This window comes from Etheostoma spectabile, chromosome 8 (genome assembly GCF_008692095.1).
Source record: "Etheostoma spectabile isolate EspeVRDwgs_2016 chromosome 8, UIUC_Espe_1.0, whole genome shotgun sequence".
Classification (NCBI taxonomy): Eukaryota; Metazoa; Chordata; class Actinopteri; order Perciformes; family Percidae; genus Etheostoma; species Etheostoma spectabile.
This window is the reverse complement of record NC_045740.1, coordinates 6,636,640-6,658,926: the sequence shown is the minus strand read 5'-3', so window position 1 is coordinate 6,658,926 and position 22,287 is coordinate 6,636,640. Positions and strand designations below refer to the sequence as shown.

Genomic DNA, 22,287 nt, shown 5'->3' with positions numbered 1-22,287 from the left:
TGCTTTGGATAAGAGCTTCAATTTCTAAGTGGAAAAGACTCACTCACTCAGCTTTTGTAAATTTGGGTTTTCAGAATTGACAGGCAGAGCATTTGTAAAATATTCCAACTTTAATGGCTTTAATTGGATGGCTTGTCCGTGTTGACCTGCATTTTCTTCATATTATGGCTCTCTTATTACCATTTGCAGCTTTAAATCAACCTGGCTCAAGCATGGAGGATGACTCAGCAACACTAGTCCTACCTCCTGACTAAAAGTTACCAATAGAAATAAAATGTACTTTCTATGTCTATGAAGTTACCTCATGTAGTAGATGGTCAAAAGCATGTGGACAGCCACATATTACTCACTTGTGATCACTAAACATTTCCATCCAAAACCATGATGGGCATCAATATGATTCCGCCACTCTTCTTGTTATGAAGCTGGTTGGAGGGATTTGCCTCCATTCAGCCACAAGAGCATCAATGATGCTGGGCACTGATTTTGGCGGATAAAGCCTAGCTCACAGTTAGCGTTCTGATTCATCCCCAAACATGTGACAAGGGTTTGGCAGGCTTGTCAAGTTCTTCCACATCAAACTGGAATTGTCATTTTAAGGTCAGTTTACTCATCATTAGATTAGATTAGATTAGATTATACTTTATTCATCCCACGACGGGGAAATTTTGTCGTTACAGTAGCAGCATTTTTCAATAACAGCAAAAAACAAAAACACACAAACAAGTAAGCACGAAAGAAATACAAGGCAAGAAATACAGGCAAGAAATACAGGCAAGCAATAGACAATGAAAATATGGTAGACTGAATAAGTGAAATGGCGTCAAACAAAAGGAATTTTAAAGTGCGGTTGCCATGATAAGAGAAACAATATTGCGGTGTAAGTGATGTTAAAAATTAAGTTGAATGTGTAATTAGAGCAAAGAAGCAAGAGTCGGTAGCATAATTTAAATTATATTAACCTGAGACCATAAATATTGAAAAGTAAGTACTTGTGATAAAATAATATAAATACCAATATTAAAGATAAACAGAAAGTGTGTGATGTAGATGGGAGAAAAACAGGAACAGAAACTACAACACTATCAGGTAGTGCAGGCGTTGTAGAGTCTGACAGCGGCCGGGATGAATGACCTGCGGTACCTCTCCTTCTTACACCGTGGGTGTATCAGTCTACTGCTGAAGGAGCTGCTCAGGGACCCCACAGTGTCATGTAGGGGGTGCGAGGTGTTGTCCATGATGGATGTCAGCTTGGCTAACATCCTCCTCTCCCCTACTTTCTCTATGGGGTCCAGAGGACAGTCCAGGACAGAGCTCGCTCTCCTGATCAGTCTATTGAGTCTGCTCCTGTCCCGGTCCGAGCTGCCCCCCCTCCAGCAGACCACAGCATAGAGGATGGCAGAGGCCACCACAGAGTCATAGAAGGTCCTGAGGAGAGTCCTGCACCCTCCAAAGGACCTGAGTCTCCTCAGCAGATGGAGGCGACTCTGGCCCTTCTTGTAGAGTGCATTGGTGTTATCAGTCCAGTTCAGTTTATTGTTTAGGTGAACACCCAGGAATTTGTAGCTCTCCACTACATCAATGTCCGATCCCTGGATGCTCACCGGTGAGAAAGGGGATGTTTTCCTCCTGAAGTCGACTATCATCTCCTTTGTCTTGCTGGTGTTAAGCTGAAGCTGGTTGAGCTCACACCAGCTGACAAAGTCTTTGATAACCGACCTGTATTCCAGATCGTTCCCCTCAGAGACACAACCAACAACGGCTGTGTCATCGGAGAACTTCTGGATGTGACAGTGGGTGGTGTTGTGTGTGAAGTCCGAGGTGTAGAGGGTGAAAAGGAAGGGGGAGAGCACCGTACCCTGAGTGGCACCTGTGCTGCATGAGCAGTACTACTCAGCCAGTGAAAACAGCTGTATATGTCTGTGGCTCTGGACAGAGTTTTTTTTAAATCTTTTAAAATGTCCAGAGTTGGAGACTATAACTTTAGAGCCTGCTTTAAAAACTAGGGGACATGGAACTTAAAATACACAGGCATTTAGGATCATGTGTTTTTTTTTAAACTGGACTGAAAATCTGAATATATTGGCCTCTTTTGCTTAAATTTATTTTTAATATTAAATATGAAATGAGTCTATAGTTTTCATACCATTAACAGCCAAAAAGCCAAAAACTAGAAAAGAATTTATCCTAACATTTGTCTGTGTAGCTAAAGCCTCAGATAGCTTTTTTCCTCTTTGCCACAGAGCTTCATTGTAAAAACTATGAAATGACACTTAAATGAGACACATGGTTGGGTGACACTTTTTCTTTTTTTTAAATAGATCTTACTATTTACTCCCATTTGACTCATACTTGCTATGGTCAACAGAGCTCAGCTGTATTATGACTTTTTTAAAGGCTTACATGTTCAGTAGAAATCAATGTTTACGTTTTTTTGGTCTTCATTTGATAGAATAGCTGATGACAGGAAAGGTGAGAGGGGGGACGACATGCAGCAAAGGGCAGCGTGTTGGACTCAAACCTGGGCCATTGCATTAAGGACTGAGCCTTAGCATATGGGGCCCACAATCAACCAGGTGAGCTACCAGCATGACGGTTTTGGGATTTTAAAGGGACATGTTGACAATAAAGTGATATAGAATAACAGCCACTTTACACTCAGAATAAGGAGGGTGGATGTGTGATGGGATGAAGGGTCTTACCATCACCATATCTCCAGTGAGAGAGTTGGCCAGGTCAGTTACCGATGAGTGGCCGTCAGCATCAGGGGGTTGGCCCTTGGGGCTGTTAGCTGGCTTGTTGCCCCTGTAAGCAGAAACACAGATTGACCCAAAGGGAAAATGGTGAGCACATGAGTTGAGAAGCTTACTCATCTCCAGAAAGAGAGAAAGTGTCTGAGCACGCAAGGAGCCCAACCTCCACCTGTTTGGCGCTTGTAAACTGTCTATCTAAAACAACCAATTGAATCCAAGTATGCTTTGGATAGATGTCACTTCAAAGTAGATTGTGCTTTGTCTAGCTATCATGAGCAAAGCCAAATAAAATCTGCCAAAAATCCCACAGATTAACAGCGGGCGCTAGAACTGAGGACATTTGATGCCGTGAGTTGTGTTTGATGAAACTTGGAATCTGAGATGACTATACATATGTCCAGTGTGGCAAACATCCATGTCTCTAACAAGAAAGTTACCTCCACTAAGTAAACAAACACATATTTAGACAGAACACAAAACAAAAAAGACTAAATGTAATCATTATCTCCATCTACAGACATCAACGAGGCACACATATGTATAATGACATGTACAGCAACATGATGTCACTATATATACAAGAGACAGACACGTATAGCAACATGTAGAGGACCAGACGTTTAACGGGACAGATGTTGAACCGTTTTGTAAAGTGTTCTGTGAAGTGTATTTCTTTGAATCTCTCAGTTATTAAGAATATGCATCAACAACACAAAATATGAATAAAAACATAAAAGAGAGAACAGAGATCTCCCATGGCACAGCTGGTACTTAGGTACAAATGTTAAAAGATGTTAAGTTTAGTTCCCTCACACGAGGAAATCATAGTGTTAAAGTGGGAGAAACATTCTGGGAGAAAAACCTCTATGTTCATACATCATGAAAACAAGAAGAATCACAAAGTGTAAAGAAAACAAAAAAACAGCAAAAGAAGACAAATTAAAAGAGAATAAATATTATGAGATTTAAGAAAGAATGAGAAAACACCGAACAAGAAAGAGCCAAATGCAAAAGTCCTGGCCAATGCAATGTGACATATTGAACACACAGCACTCCATAGATGACTGGTCAAGGCACATGGAGAGGCTAAACACTGAAACACTGTTAGGTAATAAACAAACACAGAAGAAAAATAACACATGTGTGCGAGCGAGCGCACACACACACACGCACACACACACATACACACACACAGACACAGACACACACACAGAAAGAGAAACGACATAAGCAGATGCAGAGAGAATGCTAAAGTTGCAGACACACACACACACACACACACACACACAGACACACACACACACATACACACAATACACACACACACAGGACAGAAATTATAAAGTCTGTAGAGAAGATCCACAAGGAATGAAAGAAATAGAAAAGCAAGCTGATTTTTTAAAATCTGTATTAAAAGAGATAGAACATATTAATAGCATGAACAGTGAGGTTACAAAAACCAAAACCAAACAGAGAGTGAGATTGTTACAAACACCAGCACATTAGAGAGAAAAAACAGAGCTGCAAGAAAGGGTAGGGAATGAAGGAAGGAAAGCCTGGAAACACAAGAGAGGCTTAGTTTGGTCAGTCTGATAAGTTTCAAAGAATAAGAGACAAAAATAAAGAGCTATGCACACAATATCTCTAACAGGAGACAAATGGGCGAACATGCTAAAGGGAGAAAAAGAGCACAGAAGAAAAGAAAAAGACAATAAATACAATTGATCACAAAGGAGATCAAGAACCAGCGTTCTTTACATGGAGAGCTCAAAATAAATGATAGATGAGATATAGAATGAAAGAGAAATACTGCATAAATATATCATAAAAATATAATACTGAAAACACAAAAAGGGACAAATAGTAAGAACATAGGAAATGCACATTTAGAGTGTCACAAAACAGGGCACTGGTAGTAATGAAGTAAAAACTAAAAATTATAGAAGTTAACTTTACATCTAACCTGATTTTCCAACCATTTAGCAACACTCTAAAAGTGTGGACTGGGGACACAAGGGCCAAAGCACAAACTGGCATTGGCTACATGTGCATATATCATATATGCAAGTAGTTGTCACTCACAGAGTGAAGGCAATGCCTATGACAGGCAGAAAACAAGGAGCCCATTACAAAGTCTGTCTGTCTGGCCAGCAATCTCTGTCAAGTTTCCACTGAGAGAATGTACTTTTTTGTTGGGTGCTCTAATTTTGGTGATAATTGATGTTGAATGCAATAATGTGTACATTTTTGCTGAAGACAAGGACAGAACCGGAGTAAAATATACTGACAAATAGACAGACAGAAAAAGCAAGCCTACAAGACAGACAATCACTTCAACCAGCAAAGGAATCAGAGCGAGACGAGGGGATGGGGAGGAGGGATGTTAACCATTTAGAGAAGGAAAGGGAATATTCATCAATTGGTGTTAGTTGTATTAGTTGCCAAGGGAGGTAATTGCATTTTCAGGGGCATGTTTATTTTTTGCACAGACTCTGAACTGCAGGCCATGAGTTTGAGAGACGAGGAAAAGGCTGGGCAAAACACTAAACTAAGATCTGAGGATCAGCTCAAAAGGGCTCTAAAGCATGGAGAGAGACTTTGGGTTTGAAGTAAAGCAAGGCACCTCCCTCCTCCTCCACCTCCCAACTATCGATGGGGGAGTGAATGTCTTCAATTATTCATTCTCCTTCATGCTTCATTCAGGGGTTCAGAGCATTCTCAGGTAAGAGCTAGTGCAGTCAGAGGAATGGCCTTTCTACCAGCCCCGCTCCACAGCACATGAGGAGGTGCTCTGCTCCAGCACCGTTTAAACAAAAGGGATGGAGCTGCGGATTTGTTGCAGGAAGTAGTTTATTTAATTTCTAAAAAGCAATATAAACTGTGGAAGATGGTAAAACTACAACTGCCATATTTAGAGTCAATGCTTTTTCTATCTGACCCCTTGAGTGTTAATGATAGAAATTGATGCTTTAAAGCCTGCAGTTGTCTACAGTATCCAGTGGGAGGCAGAGTGGACTCGAGTTCAGATCAGATTCTCCCACAGCTAGGGCAAAGAAAGTGGGCTGTTGGCATAGCAACGGGTCTAGAAACACAGACCATACATTTGGGGGTTTAGGGTGTGTGTGCCAAGAGGTTGTTGGGACTGGGCACAGGAGAAGGGTGTGTTTGGAGGGGTGAGCAAACAGGCAAACACACTGAGAACACAAAAGATAAGGTATAGGATATATGACAGGTACAGGTGAGAACCTCGCAGACACACACACACATGAGCAGACACATGGAGGCAGGCGGGGCCACTTTGGGTTTCACCGTCCTGTGATACTATCCTGTTTTATTACCTGACCGAGGGCCAGCAGCTCGAAGAGAGGGGAGGGGGGGAAAGACACTCCACTTCTAGGCTGGAGAGAGACGCGAGAAAGAAAGCCCAACCCAGCCCCCCTTTTTTTTGATTTTTTTCTCCCACCCCTTTGCAAACATGTCACACTCAACCAAACATGCTTGCCTGAGACCATGAAGTGATGTATTTTCAATGTCTATGCTCAATTTTATAGCCACCCAGACTAGATCTATCATTCTATCATTCTTCAGGGGCCACAGCATCCCAGGATCATACACAGTCAAAACCACAGCAGTGAAGCATGGCGCTGCTTACATAACTCATCATCCACATGAAACACATGTACATTCACACTGGAGTCAGTCAGTCATTCCTGCTGCTTCACTACACTAAGTCTACGACCAAATACTCTGCTGCAACATATGAATATTGATGCTTTCCCTGTTAACTAATTACGTTTACTATATCCTTTTTCAGATAGAATCAATATGGGTGGTGATAAATGCTGCCTTCTGTTTCGGCTTCTCAAAATGGAAATAAATAAAACAACAAAGTAAATTCAGTGGATGCCGAAGGTTGGTTTCATATGCACTGTTTTATGTCTATTTTCATTTGATTAAAAGCCGTATTTCAGACGTACTACTTTAAACTTTGGTGGCCAGCAATTGCCCTTTTGACTATGACACACTTAAGCATTGCAAACATGATTACTTTTGAATCCAAAGACGAGCATGGTGTCTACCCTATCTATAACAGTTCAGTCCCACCTCCCTTTATAGCCCCCCAATCCTCTCTGCAATTTGGCATTCATGATGTCTCCGAGCTTAATTAAAACAAACTAACCTATCGTTAAAGGGAATTTCAGCAACCTGAAATCATCAAAACATCTTTTTTTTTAAGTCCATTAAAACTCGAGTCTACCAAATGTTTTGAATCACGATTAGATACAGAGATTGCCTCAGAGGTGGAGGCTGGTGCACATTTGCCACCTGTTCTGAGGCAGGACACAAGGGTCCCAGGCTAATGTTCCAAATAGCTCATCTCCCCAACTGCCATCCCTCTATCTGTATGTATGAGATGAGCATGTTTTTCAGCATGCACCTGCTGGCTAAAGTGCTGCCTTCAGCCCCGCATAACGCATGGATGTGCAGAGTACAATGAGTACTCCATCCTCTTGCTCATGGAAGGAAGATTGATATGTGCCCTGAATATTCCCTCGTCCTCCCCTGACATACTGTATGGATGGATGGCTGTACAAATGCATTAACCTCTGCCTCCTCTCTTTGTGACTCCTTTTTTCCGCCTTAGTGCTATCTACTTTGCCCCTTTTTTTAGTATGTAACTGAATGCATCTCCACATTCCCTCTATGATGTGTGGATGAGCATGAGGCCAAAGTGAGCCAAAGGCCCAGGGACAGTCTTAAGCAGAGCCCCTGAGGACTCTGCTGATTAGCCGGGCCCATAAAGACCCTGTCAAAGGAGGAGCAGACTAGCAGGGCGTAGCATAATCAATTTACATGTTTATGTACAGATTATATCACCTGGAAGCAAAAAACAGCAGTTTTGTTCTTTCATCTAAGAAAACAAGGCCCAAAATTACCACCTTAAAATGCTACTCTGCACATGTATCTGACCTCGGAATAACCTTACATTACATTAACACACATCCACTACCACATAAACATTAAACTCCTCCTACTCAGAATAATGACGTTAGAAATCAAACACACAGTCATGACTTTAAATAAACACACATTTATGTTGATGTAAGTTAAAAGTCATACACTGTGATTGCATTTGCCTTTCATGTCAAGTTAAGCTGTTTAATTAGTTTATAATATATGAAGCAACATTATATAGCCCACTTGACAATAACAGACACTCAGAGAATCTCCCTGAGTGCATCACGTCTTTGAGGCAGAGTTTAAAAAAATCTATATTAATAAATTTATCAATGTCTTTAAGATGTATTCAGAAAAAAAAAAAAAAAACTCCACTTGCTTACACAAAATGATGTAACATGCATGGATGAATAATTGAAAGACCACAGGCAAGTGGATTGAATGTTAATGTAGCACAAGGATATATCCCGCCTCCTCTGTTCTGAACCTGCATCTTGATTGGGCCGTTAGCTGGCTGCTCAGAGAGAGATCTAGATTCACAGCTCATGGGGATTGTGGCTTCTCTTTATAGCAACACGAGTAAAAGAACCTACAGTATAGGTTCAGTGAATTGTAACAGAATCGTATGAGTGAGGACCAATGAGGCATTACCGAGCTACTCAAACATCGTAATTAAGCTTTCTAACATTCCCAACCTATAGATGCCTGGGATATAAACATCTCAGCATGCTTGGCCACAGAATTAAAGCAACACACAATCTTTGTAATCCAACCAAGTTCCCCTGCTATTTTATCGTGCAACATCCCTCCTGCGCTGTCCCCTAAAATTGTATAACCTTAGTTTGAAAGTCTCAGTCAGTACCAACAACTCTTTTGCAGTTCAAACTGTCAGTCAGTTCTTGTCTCACTTCTTTAAACAAATGGCTGAGCAGAACCCTTTCATCCAGCGTTTGTACACACAAAGCCAGTAAAGGAGCGTAATGAATACAACGCACTACAACACCTTCTCATGGCCTCTGAGAATAACAGGGCGCCAACTCTGGCCTTAACATACAGCTGAAGGGTCAACAAAATGCCCCTCTGTTGTTATTTGGACACTTCATACTTTACATACATGTTTCCATTAGCAGGATTAGTTGGCTAATTGTAGTGCAAGGCCAGGAGTATTACTGTTTCCAATGGTGGAAGAAGCTCTCAGAGTAACAATACAACACTGTAAAAAAAGAAAATACTCCATTATAAGTAAAAGTCATGCATTTAAACTCCTACTTAAATTTAAGTACAGAAGTTTTATCAGCAAATTAAATTTAAAGTACAGAACAGAAGTAATCATTCTGCAGAAAAATCTATTATATTTGACTTCTGACTGTTGAAGCTGCTGGAGGATGGGCTAAAGGTTTTACTGTTAGGTAGTCCGGTGGTTCCCAACCTGGAGGTCAGGTCCCCACACAATACATCTGAGGGGTCATGAGATGATCAATGGGGGAGGAAAGCTAATTTGATAACTTGACCCGTTTGGGTGTTCTATGTTTTAAATGAAACAATGTGAGATATTTAGAGGGGAAACATTCGAATGCTGATTTAATGGTCTGCCTCCGAAGAACGAGCTGCGCTGAGCCACTGCCCACTCCCACTCGAAAACGGCAGAGAGAGACAGAGGGGGAAAAAAAGTGTGTAGCCATCATATTTTCACATCTAACTCTGTGAATTAAGAGATTTTTAACTGGCTGTGTGTAACTGCGGCGAGGGCAGTACATGCCAGTAAAACTCTTGACACACAAAAAAAAACTCACTCGGCGAAGTTTGTAGGCCTACTTTATTTCTGCACAGGTTTATTTCGACCAGAGTTGGTTGAGTTGCTTATTTTGTTTATTTACCAGACTAAAAAGCTAAGAGCTGGTGTTCCTTCAATAACCCCTCATAATGGTGAGTGATCGAGCAATCGATTACTCATGCCCATCCCTACTAAGTCACAAACCACTGGTGGTTTAATCTTTAACTATGCATTATCTAACTATGCATGTTTTATAAGTTATACTGTGTTTCATTATGTCAAATTTGAATCTAACTGAATCTTTGAAGTAACAGTTACTTTCCACCACTGGTTGTTTCACTAACGTAGGGCAACACTTGTGCAGAGCAGCTCTTTAATATTCATCAACAATGGAGAGATTTCCATTTTATGTTAGCATTGATGATGCTAACGTTTGAGAGTCAACTATTCACATTAACTTAAGAGGCTTTATAATTTGCCAGTCACATGTTGTCCAGATGATCCATTTAGTTGAAATCCATGGGGTATAACATGAGTGATGCGAGTATGGAAATGAGTGATAGGCACATGAAGGACATGTTTGATGTGAATGCACAGACTGCGATGATATGGATATACAAGGGGTGTGGAGAGCGTGATGTGAACGAAAGCACAGATTTTTCTTGGGGAGGCTTAAGAGCCCCATTCACAATGAGCAATATGCCAAGAGAATGATTGATTATTGATTATTGATGGCCAGACATCTGTGAAGTCAACACTAACACCACGGGGAATGATATAGTCCCAGCAAGCTTACACCTTGCATTTCTAATATACTGTGGACTTGTAACATTTAATTGAGTCTCTAAATTTAGCATCCAATTAAATAATTTATTATACATTTAAATTTGTAATCTATCATCAAACAAACAAAACAATGAGTGGCTCAAGTGGAATTAGTTCACAGCTCAGGAGAGGGATACACAAGAGTTTGTCCGAGACATTTGAAGCATTCATTATATTCAGATCTCTTTTTCTCCATTGTTCACAGACTAGAAGCTGCCAGTCATTCTGTTTTGACTAGAAGAAATTAAATGAACCTCAGGTAATCTAGAAAATACCACAATGCACTCAATCATCGTTAAATCGAGACGAGTCCGGCAGGCCAAGAGCTGAACTGAGCAGCCTGCGGTTCCTGCTTGCTATTTAGTCTATTAGTGGATTTCACAACCCATTTAAGGAGGTTTCCAGGTGAATACAAAAGCTGGGAAAGCCAGATGTAATGTGCACAGCAAATTACACAGCAAATTGTACTCCTCTGTGGCTCTACGGGTTTGATCCTGAACAATGTAGATAGTTTTGATGTTCTCAAAAGCGACATGTTAGTGAAAGAATATTTTTACGCTTGTTTGTAACTCCTTGCAGCACTGTGTTGACTTCAGGAAAAGGCCACAGGCTGCTTTGGGGTAAGAGACTAACATGAGCCAGACAAACCAAGACACAAATATCTTTCACTAGTTGCGTGGATCTAAAGGCTATATTTTTAAGATACATAAAAGGTGCTTATTAGTTCAGGGAAGACAATTGCTATTATTGCTATTGCTATTATAAGACACAATATACCCTGCAACTGTCTCCAGTTGCAAAGCCCACATGTGTAGCTTCATGCTGCAGCTGTGCAGTCTAGATGTGAAAACAGTTACCATCTGTATTGTAATAGAGCCTTAGTTTTAAATCATGTGTCAAATTGATGAAACACTTTGAATGGGTGTGATGAGTAAATCTGAATTTCTTCACCTTTCCCTGCCAATTTGTTTTAAGGTGTGTTCATATTATGCATTTCCCAATTGTCTCCAATTTGTCACAGAATCAAAGTGAGGTAGGCAGAGGAAATCAAGTGTGTCGCATTTTCCTAGCGCTGGACCAAATGCAGGATTTCACTCTGGCTCTATGGTGTTACACGCTGGCACAAATAATCAAAACCACCATCCATGGCCGAAAAATGAACAAACAACAAGCACAGTGAGGTTTCAGCATGTTGTTTCACAGGACACAGCCACTGTACTCATTTGTTAGTCTTAAACTGTTCCACAAAAAAATGGTCCAATTCCTAAACAAAATGCAAAACTAATTATTTCGGGAGATAGGGAGATGTGAGCGAGAGTGGTGCATCCTTAAAGATGAGTAGAAATATTTTGGCTTCTAGTGTGTAAGGTGGCTGGCGAGGAAAAGATTTATTTTTAGAAGCGTGTTTATGTAAGTGACTAACATGTTTTGGAATAATGAGGAGGCTCTCTAGGCCCTCGGTGGAGCTACAGAGACGGGACTTTCAGAGCAGCAGAGGGTGATTGAAGGAAGCTAATGAGCAGGAGGGAAAAACACACAGGAGTAGAAAGGACTGGGATAAAAAAAACATGAAAATACAAAGGAAATACGACAATTACCAATGGGAGGTCTCTGTAAGGCTGGAGTGAAAAGAAAAACAAAGAGATGAAATGGTGGAGAATGTCATTGTGATGGAAAAGATGATTATGGTCAGGAAAAAAAGACCAATGGCATGAGAAAACAGTTTTTATTTGATTGACTGAAATTTTACCACTAAAAGCAGCGAAAAGGATTGGAGTACCAGTGGGCATCTCACTGCTGTGATTCATGAGCTCATTATGGCTTTACAGCTAACATCCAAAATGCTTTATCTCTTTACTCATCTCAGCATTACAGGCATTTTTTTCTACATTTGGTTTCATAGTCAGCTCTCGTTTTTATTTCTGTAACAGTGTCAAGCTCTGGTGCTATTTCAGGTGCAGGTCTGTGGCACAATGCACTTAAGTGCAGTGACTCACCGAAGACACTACAAAACAAAACTACTCTCCTCGCCTAGCTTTATCCTTCACGTCCTTTCATTTGCAACTCATCCTTCTCTCGCATACAACAAGCACTCTCATACATTATCTGGTACCTCTTCTCAGGAGGGGGCTCCTGATTGGATGATGGTGGTGCCTGCGCTGTTTCCTGCAGGTCAGGGATATTGGCAAAGTCATCTTGCTCAGCCACACCAATGGCCAAAGCCAGGACCACCAGCTTCCCTTCACTGGCTCCCATTTAAAAATACAATAAAGAGATAGAGACAAAGATGGAACAAAAGGCGAGAAAAGATGCAAAGGATGGAGAATTCGGACATAAAGGTGTGGTGCAGGGGGAGAGAAGAAAAGAGAGGTCATTTCAGGTGACAGCAAGGACAGGTAGCAAACAGGTGGCAGGACAAGAGAATATATGGCATCAAAGAGAAAAGAGGAAGCAGTAACAAAGAAAATGTTCATAAGGGAAATCTGCAATGCCACATAAAATCCCAGCAGTAAGCACTTTATCCAGGGAAGGATATTAAGAAACAACCTTAAACTGAAAGGCCAAATTAATAATGTATAATGATTTTAATGAAGTGGTGCTGACAACAGGTGCAGGCTGTGTTCACATTGTAGACAACAAATAATTAAGGGAACTGTTGGTGATTAGTTGATGATTGTTAATGGATATGCTATTCAGCAGCTTGCACATCAGCTTCCACACATGTAACAGGTATGTTTGTATGTGTGTATGCACACAAACACACACACTTGCACACCGCACGCATAGTAATTTATTTAGTTATTAAACCACCTTTTGCTTTCCCTAGAGACTCACCTTTCCCATTGAACATGCCAGTCATCTCTTTCCAGAGTTGAGGTATTATTAAGCCTCATTAAGAAGATCTGGACTAATTGTTTCTATTTGAGTGACAGTATCTTGAGAAGGTTGGTGTATGCCACCACTTTCTGGGTCACTGCTCTCTCACTATCCGTGTTGCTCTCTTCTCATTTCATCTTTTCTATTACACTACATTTGCTCTCCAAATCCCCTTTCCCCCTCATCGCTATCCTCCACTCTTAATTCTCTGCCTCCTTTCCTACTTCCTGTCACCCACACACACAGTTCTATAGCCTAAGCCTCTGACTGCGTTACAATACCTCTTCTAAGAAAATACAGTGCTGCCAAGCTGTTGAAAGTTATCACCTCAAAGCTCACAATTTCATCTTTCTTACATGCCGTCATTCATTTTTTCGCAGCACCATAAAGACTTGTTTAATAATCTCTGTGATGTCTATACCAGTAGTTCCCAACCTTTTATATCTGACCTGCCCCCACAACCACTTTCAGATTAATAAGTATCCCATTAATTAAGACCATTATCTATTGCTCACTATTTACAACCGTTCATCCATTACTTTTAGCTAAATATTTCAACTGTTTATCCTTAGTTCACTATTTAAACCGTTTAAACACTGCTTTTAGCTCACTATTTTAACTGTTTATTTGTTAGTTTTAGCTAACTATTACAAACATTATTCCTTAACTAACTATTTAAACATTGCTTTTAGCTCTCTACTATAACTGATCAAACATTAGTTTTAGCTATTTCAACAGTTTAGCCATTTCTTTTAGCTAACTAGTACAACCGTTTATCCTTAGCTAACTAGTTCAACCGTTTTAACATTAATTTTAGCTCATTATTTAAATTTTAGCTTTTAGCTTACTACTTCAACCATATTTCCATCGCTTATTATTTCAACTGTTCATCCATTGCTTTTAGTTCCCTATTTCAACCGTTGTACATTAGTTTTAGCTAACTATTACAAACGTTTATCCTTAGCTAACTATTTAAACATTGCTTTTAGCTCACTGCTTCAACCTTTTATCCTTGGCTAACCATTTCAACTGTTTATTATTTTTACCTAACTATTTGAACAACATTTCTTCCCTTCATACTACGTTCACCACACTTTCAAACGAGACAGTGCCTATTTATGAGACTGGAAGTACCATTTCATACCATTGGTGTAGCTCGTAATGTGCTATCTTTAGTTATAGAGAATCTTTGTTGCCTAACTCTGAGCTAATCACATATGGACAAAGAAGTGGCGCCTGGATTGACTGGTCTATAATGTATATATAAAACGGCATGGTGCCTTTAATGATACTATATAGGTTATTGGTTAATGGTTATTGGATCCCTCTTCTCCCACCACCTTTTAAGTACTCAACGAGCATTTACACTTAATATTTGTTATACAACTAATGCACCAAACATTAAGGAAGCAGAGGCGAGAGAGGAAACAGGATAAGTTATTGGTTTTAAGCCACAAAGCATGATGACCAATCACCCAAGAGACCCATTTGGTCAAATGGCTCTAAAGGCTAGATATCTGTGTCAATCACATAAACACAGCCATTGAGCTATGATTCACCCAGATAGGGAATCTGGCCAAGATTGAAATGAACTGGCTTGAACAATGGGTCACGTCTATTACTGAGCGCTCTGTATTCAATCATAGGAGGTGTTGCTCTTGCAGAGAAGGCAATACATCATCAAATATGACCTCAATCTCACATTTACAACGATGAGTTGACTAGTTTAGTTGAGTATAGGAGATATGCTCAATGACCTTGGTGGTGGCATGTGCTACATTGCTAATGCTCATTTAGCCAGTGACATTTGCTTGGCTGTGACATACTCAAATGCCCAGAGAAGCTTTGACACAAATGAACAAAAAATAGGTGAAAAGCTACTGTAAAATGGATTCAGTGTTGGAAAGGGACAATAAACCCAAGCTCTACCTTGGCATTGTTCCTCAACCCTTCATCACCCCCCTCTCTCCCTCATCTGCCCTCCCTCCACTTCTGGCCTGAAGTAACAATATGTTGTGGAAGTAATGGTGCTAGTGACATAAGATCAATGCTTCAGGGTTAACAAATCTACACACAGCTGCTTAACTCTTGTTCATTTACTGATGCACAGTGACATTTGGACTGTGATGTACACATGCTGACACATGTCAAACAGCACAACCAGCAGACTAAGTTTTTCTATTAGCTTAAAAGTTACCAGTGGTACCGGAAAAAGAGGTGCCATTTCAGTTGAAAATTCTCATGAAATATGGAATAGGCCTACTGGTGTGCCTCCTTAGCAGGATATTTAAGAGTCATTCCAAAGGATGGATCAAAAATAACATCATGTAATTGAGTCGGATAGTGTGAATATAAAATGTGACTTTGTATGACACAATCTCATGCATTTTATGAACTGCACCACCAGCTCTGTCCTGTAAAGACAATTGCAGTAGACAGGCTGAATGCCATCCAAACAGATGTTACTGTTTAGCAGAGCATACAGTGTAAACATTGAACAATTTTTCACAGAATGGGATTGAAATAGCTCACAATATGTCGAAACTGACTTGGCATTTTTTAGGCACGTTACTCATTCGAAAATTAGGAAAAATTTGCTTAACATATTTCTCAATAAAAAGCTTTGTAATTAATGTAACTGATTACTGATATAGCACTGTGCATTCATATGAACAAATGGATGCATGAACTTCAGTTGACATTTGAAAAAATCATAAAATATAAAGTACCCCCCACATGAACTTCCCCTCTAAGAATACAATCTAATAAACAATTCTTATAATTGTAATTTGTGTAATTTTGGTTAATCCGTGTGTGATCTAATAAAATTAGATAGTAATCCATCTCTTACTCAACCAAAGGACTTAGAGCTAAAAGACAATAGCTTATGTACATTTATAACTCTACCCTTATTAACATCTATAATAGAATTTTCAAATAGACCAAGTTCTGGCCTTCTCATCCACGCTCACCTTCATCATCCTACACCAACATGATAAGCTTTAACATGGAATTGCCTTTTTAAATGTATATAAAAATGTATATAAAAAAGTGTTACAGTGAAAGAATGACTAAACTTTGTGCAAGAAAATCCTGCACATTCTCCATATACATAACCATGTAAAGCAGTGATCTCAACAGGGGGTCCAGGACCCCTAAGGGGTAACTTTATTGGCTTAATATTCTATTATTAGCTTAGTATTCTATTATTGGCTTAGTATTTAATGAACTAAAAAAGTATGTCAAAAGGCTTTAGGCTGCCCACACGTAATTGCACCCCTACATAATACACATTTGTACATGTTTGCACACAAGCACATTAGTACATATTTTGACTGACAGGAGTAATATCCTTCCCTGTATATCAGATGCAAATTGAAAATGAAAACCCAAAAGAAGAGGCACAGAACACAAAGGTAAAAGGTAAAAGCAGGTTAGTTAGTAATTAAACATAAATACAATATGAACTATTTGATTCATTCAGCGTACTAAAGCAAATAATTACCTTAAAGCCTAAGCAGGTGAAACTACAAAGAACTACATAAAGATATGAAGGAAGAGTTGCAGAGACTCACAGGAAGGACTTTGCGTCCAGGCCGCGATTCCGCATCTGGTCCATCATGAAATCCCAGCTGCCAGGATTGCCACGGGAGCACCCTGCTGCTCCACCTCCCCTATTGCGAGAGGCCCCTGATCCTGATGGGCTGCCCCGTGCACCCCTGGGACCGCCTCGTGTACCTGCACCCCCACCCTCACCACTGCTGCCACCTCCCTCTCCTTTCCCAGCACCCCCGCCTCCCCCAGGCTGTCCAGGTGCAGTGTGTAATTGTCCCAAACTCTGGGATGTGGTGGGAGGATGGCTAAGACCAGGGCCTGGTGGGTGGATGAGAGGCTGCTGAAGACTCTGCTGGCGCAGTAGTGTCCTAGGCCGGGAAGGGATGTGGTCCAAAGTGGACGCATACGATAAGACTGGATCCCCAAAGCTGGGAGGGCAGAGAAGCAGGGAGGAAAGAGAGCGTGAAGAAGGCCACGGCCGACAGAGGATAGGATGATGAGGATGGAGGAAGGAGTCAGAGGGCATGGAATAGGAAGATGAAGTAGATTTAGGAGAGGAGCCGTGGCAACATGAGGTGAGTTGGTCAGAGGGGGTGAGGTCAGGAGATGAGACGTAGAAGAGTGGAAAAGAATCATCAGAGATGAGACAAGGTGGCACAGGGCAGTAGGGAGACACAGCAGAAGAAGTCAGGTTGACGTCAGGATGGACACAGGAAAGTTCATCCAAACAGGAAGTTGATGATTGAGAGGGGGAGGAGGAGGAATGAGGAAGAGTGATATATGATGACAATGTGGAGAAGGCAGAGGGAGGAGCATTGAGTGGTGGAGACAGGAGGAAGAGGAGAGAGAAAGAGAGCAACGTGAGGCAGCAGCAGTAACAGCAGTAGCAGAAATAGCAGTAGAAGGTGCAGCCTGAGTGATCGCTGTGTGCCGTGTATTGCTCATAGGGCTGCGTCAGGCAGCAATGTGCAGACTGTGAGCTTGCCCTGTGCGTCTGCGTCACATGCGTGTGCACCTTGCGTGTCTGCGCAGCCTGAGCGTGAGGTTTGCGTGAGAGTTTGTTTCGCGTGGGCAGTGGTCGAATGTGCACTGTCCGCACGAGTGTGGCGCGATTCTGTGCCACATGACTGAGTCGAGGCGCGTGGGTTGTGCTTTTGCAGATTCCAGGCCTTCTTGATGAGGGTGTTTTGGTCTGATGAGAGATCCCCATGTCTTCTACTCGTCAGTCAATTTTTTCCATCTCTGATAGCCTCTCTTCCTGTCTCAAAGTCTTTTTCGTCTTTTAAATACATGCTGCACCTCTAGAGACATCCCAACAGCCAACCAAGTCCTGCATTATGACTCCCTCCCTCTGTCAGCCTCTCATTTTCCACTCCTCCTCTTTAAAAATACTGTAAATTGGCTCAATGCCTTTCTTACAAATGTTTCAATAGTCACATCAACATGAATGTATGACATTTTATTTAGATGTCATCACTTACTTACACATGCATCATTCCTGTGTTTTGTGAGCTCTACAGTATCCTGTCATCTTCTTTTTTAGATATTTTCTACTCCCCAAATTTATCCTCCTCTCTCAGATCGCTGTGTAACCCAGACTACCAGAATTAGGTCATGAGAGAGCTATTCACCTCATCAGTTATGTGCAGTTTACTTCCGTATTGCATTACTTCACCTAACATCATTTTGCACAAGGCTTTTAGTGTCTATCATATTTAAATAAAAGGATAACAAGTGTAATGAAAGGTTTTGCAGAAATAAAACAGTTTGTGGGCAAAACATAAGAAAAGGAGAACGAGAGGGGCGGCTTTACACAGCAACAAAGATGGAGAGAATGAAGGGAACAATGAGAGCAGAGGGTGACGATGGAGGAGAGACAGAAAATGGGGTGTGAAACACAAACACAAGAGACACAGACACTTATAGCAGCCTGAAAATAGAATCCAATTATAGACAGGGGGCAAAAAGAAAGATGAGAGAAGGAGGGAATGAAGAGTGAGGTAGTGGTGAGTGTAAATGTGATGCGGAGGAAAAATATCACAGGCTCGAGGTGCCAAAGGAAGGTGCAAAAAATCTCGAACTGAAAATGAACCGCCTCATTTACAACATGCTGAATTTAGATCATAACTTATGTCATACGTCATGCCTGTGGGATACATTTAGTTAGTGACCAACATGCGGTTCACATTCTAGCCTCAATCTTAATTAAAATGCGGGAGGGCAAGGTATGAGGCATTATTTCACTCAGTGTGTGAAAATGAGACTATTTCCGTATTGCATGAATAAATCATATTCTCCTGCAGATTCATACACAAGGCTATATTGTGCAGCTGGGCTGACTGTGTCAGCTGAAGGTGAGTCATTGCGAGGCAGCTCGAGCAACTATTGTTATCTTCTCATGATGATGAGCGTTCACATTTCCCCAGTGCTCACACCTTGATCTGCTCCCACATGCTCACCTTGACACCTGAGCTGCACTTTTCCACCTGCTGAACTTGACCGGACTCTCCTTGTTTCTACTCAGAACTGATTCATTCATCTAATCATAGCTGCAGCGAGAATTACATTTATAAGAATAACATTTGCCTAGTAATGTGTTTTTATTCTTCCGCGCCGTGATTGAAATGTTTGCTTTTTTTCTACCCGGTTCTGAACTCACTCGCTGGGTCTCAATCCTCCGGACTTCATGTGGCCCTGGACGGTCTGCCACCTCCCGGCCTTCACTCCCTCTGTCACCATGCTCTTCACGCTGTCACTGCGATAAGGACCCCCCCCATCATCCCCATGCCCAGTTGCTGCCCCCTTCTGACCCCCTGACACTGCCCCACTAAGAAAGAGAGACAGGGTGCGGAGGTCCCACAGCGGACAGAATGTATAGAAGAGGGAGAATAACAACAGGCAGAGGAAAAAAAGACCAAAGAGTGTAAGAAGACAAAAACACACTCACAACTGAAAATAGATTGAGTAACCACATGGCTAAGGAGGTGGGATAGATCAGTAGAGTGTGTGAGGGGGCATGTCTAGTTTTCCAGGCCAAGTGAGAGGCAGGATGAGGAAAAGGTCTGTGTGGAATCCAGGGTGGAGAAAGAGAGGGATAGGGGGAAGGAGAGCAGGGAGGAAGAGGAGAATTTACAGGGAGCCTGTGGAGGATGGAAAACCAGCAAGAAGTCACTTCTTTGAGCCTGGTGGACCAATACTACAGCTGCCAGCATTCACTAGTGGCAACAGTGTCTGGACGCTGGCTATTTATGTCTCATTCTCTCATTCATTTAGGAATTTGGGGCTTGAGATGTGCTACTATACAAGGCAATTCAATAGCAACTTAGAGCAACTGGAGGACGGCTTGTACTGAAGTGCCTCATGAGCAAATTATCGACTCATTTGGGAAGTGAAATCCAAAGTGACATTTGCTTAAATACAAGTGCATTTGTTGCTGTACAGCATCAATTACATTAATGTATAATATTTAATTTTTAAAGATCTGCATGTCATCTGATCACCACTTAGCATCAAAAACAGTAAACAGGAAGTCCTAAAATACCTGCACCACACAATAGAAAGGATCATAAGGGCAATCTAATCAGTGTTCATGCTGACTCAGATTTCTTAAATGTAAAACTGGTTTTACATTTAAAATGTCAAATCTACTCTAAAATGATCAAAAAATAAAGCACAGTAGTGCCCTCTGGTGACATGACTACATTTTATTAATATGCATGGTGCTCCTGCTCCAGGACACACAAATTACGAGGCACAGAAGACAAGTCGTCTGGTGTGTAAGCATGGGTTCGTGGGGTGAGGGGTACTACACTTTCATCACGTCCCTTTGAAGGTCACCTTTCACATTTAATTTTGACCAACTGACCTGACAGTGCATGCAGATAAGTCATCAATCACAACAATGGCATGGATGACACCGCTGAAGCAACGGTCAACACAAGAGACAAGGGCCTGATTTATCGAGCACAAGGTGAACGTCTTCTTTCTTTATTAAAAGTTAGGAACACATAAATAAATGGGATCATGCATCACTTGTATTTACAGGAAGATAATATTCAGATATCAATCCTATTTCTGACAGACTTTACTGACAGTCGAGAAGTGATTTATAAAAGAAAATCTTTGACAGTTTTTCAAAAAAAAATGGTTTATCTCAATTCATCACAACTTGTATCATGACTATTGCTGACATCAAATATGTAACAAGTTCAACATTGAAAAATGATAGTATTGATGTCCAATCCAATTAATCCTTACATGGAGAATGATTGTGCAGAGGAAGGTAACCTGCTTGATAAATGAGGCCCAGTGTCATTACAGAGATTGAAAGCTGCTGATCTCGAGAGAATCTCAAACTGGAAGTAATTCCTATCTGTCTGTTGGCTTTAGTGGCATATTATTGGTTAGAGTCAGGAGGTCGTAAAAATATCTTCATGTTTACTTATTTTAATTAAATGTGTGTTTTTACTGGCTCACACACTACTGATAAAATTATGCTACTGATACATTTTAACATAAAGCCCAAAAAGCTCATTTTTTTTGTCCCGCTGGAGAGACAGGACAGCGTTTCAGACAATAAATGTCAACTTTGAGGGTTACAAAATAAAAAATGTACTTTTGGGTCTGAAGCTGGTTTCCTGAGATCAGAAGCAATCATCTTCAGGCAGAGTTTTCAGACAGCAATCCATTTATCCATCGTGTTCATAAGCACACTGCTGGCTCCTTTCTCCATGCAATTTAACACACAGTCCTCAACAGCTAAGTCTATTTAAGATGACCAGTTATTAAACAGTTTATCAGACAGATGCCTGGTAGCAGGATGTCTAAGCTTAGAGCCTTCACTGTGCCCGGAGGGAGATAGGTATAGGACCTTTCTACTGCTTTAGTGGATTCAAGTGCCTAGTGAATGAAAAATGCATTAATTGCTTAAAGTGAAAACACTGTTGCCTTATCTCCCAATGCAATAGACAGTAGACACAGTTCAAGTGCTACAATGTTAGTGCAGTACACATTAGAGATTAGGTTGATGGGGAACAGAGAGAAGCCAAAGATGGATGTAAACCACAGGTGAACACTGGCACCACACTGCAACCTGGTTTAACGGTCAACCCTCCACAACAATATTAGTTCACACAAGCAAAGGACAGGGAGATACACAGATTACAGAGGTGGGTTAAAGTATACACATCTTTTGGAGAGAAAAGGTACAAGGGTTGTCCGTCTCCATGGTCACAGCCCCATGGGAAAGAGGTGAGAGGTTAGAGGTCAGGAGTTAGTGGGACCAGCAGGGCTGTAGGGAGTAGAGGGACATCTGAACATGCGCCTCGATGTGAGGAGTAGTGGCAGAAATTAGCCCGGGGAGGTTACAAGGCTGTGCTGCTTTGATGCTGCAGTAATAGTCAAATGGTTGTTGTAGGGATGCTGTAATGTGTATGTATGACATTTTCTACACTCTTATTTTGTAAAGCAGATTATGACTAATCATTTGTAACCATTTGTGCCCTCCAGTGTTCTAACATTAGGTGGGTTATTACTGCTGTTGTT

The 22,287-nt window shown here is 41.1% G+C and overlaps 1 protein-coding gene across 3 annotated transcripts in view; it reads right to left on the bottom strand.

The window, feature by feature from the left end:
* The window catches only part of syt7a (synaptotagmin VIIa), a 75,477-nt gene that overhangs the window by 5,406 nt on the left and 47,784 nt on the right, over positions 1 to 22,287 (bottom strand). Inside the window, exons 5-8 of one of the 3 annotated variants that reach the window (XM_032524214.1) lie at positions 19,403 to 19,570; positions 16,764 to 17,171; positions 12,425 to 12,556; positions 2,703 to 2,805 (exon numbers count right to left, since the gene is read on the bottom strand). In XM_032524214.1, the coding sequence (XP_032380105.1) occupies positions 2,703 to 2,805; positions 12,425 to 12,556; positions 16,764 to 17,171; positions 19,403 to 19,570 (811 nt within the window). Of the gene's footprint in view, positions 1 to 2,702; positions 2,806 to 12,424; positions 12,557 to 16,763; positions 19,018 to 19,402; positions 19,571 to 22,287 lie in introns of those variants that run through there. The other 2 variants (XM_032524215.1, XM_032524213.1) reach the window with 2 other exon arrangements.